Raw genomic sequence first — 7,833 nt, forward strand, 5'->3', positions numbered from 1 at the left:
TCTCTCTCTCTATCTATCTATCTATCTATCTATCTATCTATCTCGCTTCTTTGCGTATATGAAAGCCATTTATGGCTCATTTTCTATTTGTCGGTATTTAATATTAAAAAGTGATGATTTAAAATTAATGAATGAGCAATGACGTCGTTTCCTTTTCCGCTCAAACAGTAAAGTGAAAGTGGCGTTTTAGTTTTTGAGAATCCTGATAATGATGTTGTGGTTGTTGGTTTTGATAATAATGATGATGATGATGTTGGTTATAACGCTGATGATGATGATGCTGACGATCAAACAAACATACGCAAACTATAAAAAAAAACTGATGACGCTGGCTATGATGATAATGGCGACGACGAAGAAGACGACGTCACGATAACAATTTCCGTCGATGATCACAAAGATGATGACGTCACCGACGATGATGATGATGATTGTATGTCACGTGGTCCATTGAAGAAGATTTGATTGACGGATGCGGTCAACGAACCCGAGACATTCAATTTACTTGGCGACGCCCGCCCGCCATCATTATACCCTTTATCTTTTACTTTTTCCATTACTCACAATCGATGATGATGACGACTACAACGCTGATGGTGGTGGTTATTGTAATCTGTCTGTGTGTGTGTGTGAGAGAATGTGTGTGTGTGTGTGTGTCGGCTACGATTGTATATTCTGTGTATGTGTGTGTGTGTTCGGAAAAATTTTCCAGGTGTCTGAAGTTTTGTGGTTTCTGTTGAGAGTAATGCAAATGGAATATTTGTAATGAGTGTTTCGGAATTTTATAACATGGAGGGGTTAGCCATGAGTTAAAGATTACTTTTAAACTATTGAACTTGAATGTTTGTACATAATGACTGCAATCATGATGATTGTGGCGATGAATATGATTATCACGATGATGAATTATGGTGATAGCTGGTGATGATGTTCACTAATCACCACATCATCGTCCTACTCGTCATTATCATCATCACATCGCCAGTCTATTCGTCTGCTGAAAATAGTTAATTAGGGAGAAAAATTGTCCTGGTGCAACTAACGGCCGCGCAACTACTTTTTCTGATTCAATATTCAATGGCTATAACAGTAAAAGTCGCAATTTACTGAAAGCAATAATTGTAATAGGCTTTGTATGTATGTATGTATGTATGTATGTATGTATGATTTCATGTATGTATGTATGTATGTTTTCATGTTTGTATGTATGTATGTATGTTTTCATGTTTGTATGTATGTATGTATGCTTTCATGTTTGTATGTATGTATGTATGTTTTCATGTTTGTATGTATGTATGCATGTATGGTTGTTTATATGTGAGTGTGAATATGTGTATGTATCCGCATATATGTATATTGTAGTTATACTTTTTCCTAGATGGAAATATTTCTGAATGTTGAATTTTTCTCTGAATTTACGAAATATCTAAGCATATACATAAAAATATTAATTGGCATACATACATATGTATATACATACATACATACATACATACATGCATACATACAAACATGCATACACACATACAAACAAGCAAACAAACATACACACATACAATTGTTTGTGCAAGGTGTGAACGATCGTTCAGACGTTTTGCCCATTACGTTGCCTTCACGGAAGATGGTTGTAAAATTTTTATTGTTGTTGTTGTTGTTGCTGTAGTATTAGTAGTACAGTAGTAGTAGTAATAGTAGTAGTAGTAGTAGTAGTAGTAGTAGTAGTAGTAGTAGTAATAGTAGTAGTAGTAACAGTGGCGTCATTTTCATCATTGCGTTTGTTGTTGGTCAGGTTTTTGTTGTAATAGTAGTAGTAGTAGTAGCGACGACAGCGGATGTAGTAGTAGCAGCTGTAGTAGTAATTATAGCTGCAGCAGTTGTGGTGGCAGTCGTTGCGGTTTACATTTATCATTTTGCTCTTAATTGCTTGCCAATCAAGATGAAACCTGTGTGATGGTACGATAAAAATGTTTTTAGCCAAATTTCTGAGTTAATTATCTACATTTATAAAAGTGGGTTGAACAAACGAACGAACGAACGAACAAATGAATGAATGAATGAGTGAATGAGTGAATGAATGAGTGAGTGAGTGAATGAATAAATCAATCACTCAATCAATCAATCATTCAATGAATGAATGAATGGATGGATGGAGGAGTGAATAGGTAAACCAAATTGAAAATTCAAATTGCTGGACATATGGCAAACTTAAAAAATTTAGGAAAGTTTTTGCACACACACACACAAACACACACACATACACACACATACATACATACATATAAACATACACATACAAACATGTAATAACGTATGCAAAACTAATTATATTTTGCATTACTCGCTTATCTGTCTCAGTAGCTTCTAAGGTGTCCCATCCATCAACACACCTTTACTCATCAAACTTGCACGCGTGCATTCATGTATGCATGCATGCATGCATACATGCATGTATATGTTTGTTTGTATGTTGTTTTGTATGTTCATATGTATTCTAGTGTGAGTCTGAGTGTGTATGTTTCTATATATGCGCTGGTTTTAATATTTGCACGGTCAAAATTGTATGTCTACATACATACGTTCGTTAAAAAACTAGAATCTGAATAAAACAATATACAAGTTACAAATACAAAATTATACAAAAGATAACAAATTTTTACAAAAAAATACAAAGTTATGCCCAAAGAATAAATAAAAACACGAGAAGTGAAATACAATGACAGACATCAAATGCAAACATACGAAATACAAAAATATGCAAAATGTTACAAAAAATTACAAATATTACATACAAAAAACATACAAAAATACATACAAAAAACGTATCAGAAAACATTTTCTGAAGACCACAGATGAATTGACACCTTGGTCCATCCGCACAACGTGAAAAAGAAGGGGAAAAAAATTTTTTTTTAGCACCTTTTAAAGCACTGTTGCATAGAAACCAGTACAATGCTAAGTATTATTACTATGCGTTTGTATGTTTGGCATGTACGTTTTGTATCTTGGTATATATGTTTTTGTATGTTTGTATAGACGTCTTTGTATATTTGTATGTTTGTATAGACGTCTTTGTATATTTGTATATGTGTATGTATGTTTATATGTTTCGCATGTTGTTAATTTTGTAATTAAATATGTAAATAGCTATTCATTTTACTTTGCGGGCTCTCAGACATAAAACACGCATATTGAGGCACACATTCGCACACCACACACACACACACACACACAAACACACACACACACACATGTTTTTTTGGTTCTTATATCCATCTTTTGAAACCACACAAGCTATGCGGAATTGTATGTTTAAATTTTTACGCTCTCTTTCTCATGTCAACATCCATAGAAATCACATCATTCATTTACTGAAGAGGACGACGAAGACGACGAGGAATGAGATGATGATGCTGTTGATGACATTATTATTATTATTATTATTATTATTATTATTATTATTATTATTATTATTATTACACTTGTTCTTATTATTTTTATTATTATTTTTATTATTATTATTATTATTACACTTGTTCTTATTATTTTTATTACTATTATTATTACTATTATTATTATTATTATTATTATTATTATTAATCCAATCTCGCCTTAGATACTTATAACTTCTTTGAATGCGGAATTAAAAGAGCGCTCAAAACTAATCAATAATAATAATCAGTTTTAAAGTTGGAAAGATGACGATGGTGAAGACGATGATAATGATGATGACGATGATGACAATGATGATGATGATGATGATGATGATGATGATGATGATGATGATGATGATGATGGTGGTGGTGGTGATGAGAATGATGATGACGACGATACGAATAGAGATGTAATAACAAAGATCTATCGTTTAAAGGCAGTTAATTATTTACCGAGTGACTGATAATGCGAATTTATTTTAAATTACAAACTCCATTCTGAAAATGTTTTCCCCCATTCAAAACATTTTTTTTGAACTTTCTGGCACGTTGGCTTCACATCCGTTCTTGCGATTATGTAACATTTTTCTCTTGCTTTACTCTATTACTACATGAAATAAAATTACCTCCATTATTTTTACTACTGCTGCCGCTTCTATTACTACTACGACGGTACCTGCAGCTGCTTCTATTACTACTACGACGAGTCCTGTTGCTACTGCTGCTGCTTTTATTACCACTACGACGATTCCTGCTGCTGCTTCTACGGCTACTACTTTTGCCACTACTGCTTTTACTACAGCTAAATACCATTAAATGAATCTTTATTGTGGTTTAATGTTGAGATCGGTAAGCCAATAGTGAAAAATTGTCATGATAATAATATTATCAATAAATAATAATAATAAATAATATAATTATAATAAGGAATAATAAAATAATAGAAATAATAATAATAATAATAATGAAATTGATAATAATATTTTTAATAATAATAAAACTACTAATTCAACTACAAGAACTGTATGTTTGTGTGTATGTGTATGTACTACATCATCGTCATCATCATCAACAACAACAACATCATCATCATCATCATCACCGCGTCCATTAATCACCTTATTAATTATTTTATTAACTAGTTCACTAATAAAAATGTTAACACGTTTATGTTTGTTTGTTAGGTTTTGATGGCTCGTGGACTCTATTATGCGTGTGTATGTGTGTGTGTGCGTGTGTGTGTGCGTGTGTGCCGCGGCTACGATTGTATATCCTGTGTATGTGTGTGTTTGTGTGTGTTTTTGTGTGTGTTTGTGTGTATATGTGTGTTTGTGTGTATATGTGCGTGTTTGTAAGTATGTACGTGCTTGTGTGTATGTGGCCTGAATTTTGTATTAAAGTTGTTGTTTTGTATCATTTGTTTGCAGATTGGTACGTTTAGTTGTTTACATTTTGTATATGTGGTTGTTGTTTTTGTTGTATTTGTGTTTGCTAGTAACACTGTTGGCAGATCAAAGGAAGCCTCCGCTTAATTACTCACTAACTTGTGACTCTATTATCACACGCGGTCCCACACACACACACACACACACACACACACACACACACACACACACACACACACACACACACACACACACACACACACACACATACATACATGCAAATATAAATACATACGCACGCACACACACACATATACATACATCCATACCGACATACACACACACACATATATATATATATACACACACACACACACACACACACACACACACTGAAATAAAAACTCTCTACCAACAAAACTCGATTACATAATGGTCATACGAATCACTCCATGGCAAAAATAAAAAATGGCGGTTATAAGAATGATGATAGTGATAGCAGTGATGATGATGACGTCATAACGACAACAAAAATTTCGTTTTAGCATGATGAGAGTATGACGATTTTGACGCAAAAAAGAAGCAGAAATTTATGCAGAACGTTTTCTTCTGCGAACTTTTAGGGTAAATGTAATTCACTAAAACCACTTAAAAGTAAATTTAAATATAAAATTTTAACTACAGAAAAAAACTCATAACGCAATTAGCTGACATTTTCATCACCAGACATCAATCACATTTCATAAACTCCTCCCATTCACGCTTCAAGCAACACGATGACGTCAGTAGCCTCGCCCATCGACCAATCAAAGCACAGCGATCTCTACGATTAAGATTCCGATTGGCTGGCGCTAAGCGTCACGCTTGTCGCCTGCGACAACGCCTGTGTAAAAATCGATTTTAAAGCGATGTTTTTATCGCGAAATTTTAACTTTTACAATCTTGAGAAGCGTGAGTCTTGTTGAGTTTGAGTGCAAAAATTCAAGCCCAAAGCTTCCAATTTGTCGTCTTACTCTCAGTCGCCGGAATCTAACGAACAAGATTTAGGACAGTGTTAATAAGTGCAAGTGACGTTGTCTCGTGCTTGTCGTTGCTGAAGTTTAGTAGTCTGGCTGCTTTTGTTGTTTTTTTGGCTCTTGTGGCTGTTTGTAAATATCTAATTGTGGCTGTGGTAGTTGTGGCTGTAGTGGTAGTTGTAGTGGTAGTCGTAGCTGTAGTAGTAGCAGTAGTAGTAGGAGTAGTAATAGAAGCGACTGTTGCTGTTTCGTAACTGTTCTCGCTGCTGTTGTTGTTGTCAAATGCCGATAAGTTTTCGACGGATTTCTTGGGATATTGTCAACGATTTTGAGTGCCTAGGTTTTTAGTTTTTAAAAAATTATTTAATTATAATTAAGTATTTTATTTAACTATAATTAAGTATTTTAACACACACATACACACACATACACACACTCACACACACACATCAAAAGATATTCAACAAAACTAGACCGCATTCGATTTTATACAAGTTATTAATAAAACCACGGGTTTCATGTGCGTTAAATTAATCAACGAAAATATACAATCGTTTAACTTATTAATTACTCTATCAACTAATTGATTTAATCTAATCAATCAAATGATTGATCTAATCTAACTAATCAATTGATTGATTTAATTTTGTAAAAAAAATCAATTAAAATTTATTAGACTGTTGAAACAGCCAACCAGCAAACAATCTAACAACCAATCGATCAATCATTAGCATTGTTATCACTACAGCCATATATATATATATATATATATATATATATATATATATATATATAGTTAGGTATTCTGGGTATACATATTAGGTATTTAAAGGTACATACAATCGGTACATCGCTATACTTCCTGACATATAGGTTGGTGTGTAAATACGTATAAAGTTAACGTGTGTATGTGTGTGTTATATTTGTTATAGTATAAGTATAATATAATTTAAATTTATAAATAAAATAGATAAATATATAAATAATTGATTGAATAAATATTCATATAGGCTGAACCTTTTGTCGTTGTCATTGTGGTTGTGTTTCTCATTGGGCAATGATGCTTATGAAGGTTTAATGTAGATTTAAATTGGGCGAATTATCATTTTAGCAGCTTAACTGACTTCTTCGGATTACCATCTAGATCGATCACATCAATAACAACAACAACAACAACAACAACAACAACAATCATAGTATATTCGAAAGCGAAATAAACAACACCCTGGATGCTTTCCTTCTTAGCTCAGCAGTCCAACTCCGCATCAACATCCTCAACAACGACCACCGGAAACGGTTCATTTTTCGATGACGATATTTTCGGTCAGAGGGGGTTTATAACTCCGGGGGGAGGTGCCCCACCTAACTCGTCATCAACCTCATCATCAACCCCTCAGTCGCATCCTCATCGTGGTTTCATGCACCACCATTATCCTCATCACCACCACCCCGGATCTGTGGCAGGTTCCCTGGGTTCGAATGCACACCAGCACCACTTCCCGTTCAGTGGATTTCCAGTTCATCCTTCGCCCCATGATTCCCTGTCTTTTACTGGCGGTTAGTTTGGGTTGTAGTTTGTATTTGTATTATTTTGTGTCTGTATTGTATATCTTTTGTATTTGTATTATTTATGTTTGTATTATATATCTTTTGTGTTTGTATTACGTTATGTCTGTATTGAAGGACTAGATCAATTCTTTGGTGTGTGTTGAATGCTTGTTTGTATTCATTTTGATTGCACGTTCTTGATTGTTTTGTGGCTGTTGTAGTTTTAAGCAGGATTTCACCTATTAAGATTATTACTAAGTTGAATTTTTGGTTTCTGTTTGAGTTCTGGGAGGCTTTCAGCAATAATTCTGCTCAAATGTTGCCTTAAATATTAAAGAAAGACAACCAAAATCAAACACAACACTCAAATAAACATACAAAAGAACATTCAATGAAACAAACACACACACAAACGAACGTACAGACACACATACAAACAAACAAACGTTTAAT

The 7,833-nt window shown here is 33.7% G+C and overlaps 1 protein-coding gene across 1 annotated transcript in view; it reads left to right on the plus strand.

Annotated features, from left to right (window-relative positions):
- Positions 1-7,061: 7,061 nt before the first annotated feature.
- Positions 7,062-7,833, plus strand: part of HELRODRAFT_183031 (hypothetical protein) — a gene marked incomplete at both ends in the record, with an annotated part of 1,712 nt that continues 940 nt past the window's right edge. The window contains 2 exons of the mRNA XM_009033748.1: positions 7,062-7,185; positions 7,297-7,389. Of these exons, the coding sequence (XP_009031996.1) occupies positions 7,062-7,185; positions 7,297-7,389 (217 nt within the window). The remainder of the gene's footprint in view (positions 7,186-7,296; positions 7,390-7,833) is intronic.

The sequence above is a fragment of the Helobdella robusta genome (assembly GCF_000326865.2).
Source record: "Helobdella robusta unplaced genomic scaffold HELROscaffold_97, whole genome shotgun sequence".
Lineage (NCBI taxonomy): Eukaryota > Metazoa > Annelida > Clitellata > Rhynchobdellida > Glossiphoniidae > Helobdella > Helobdella robusta.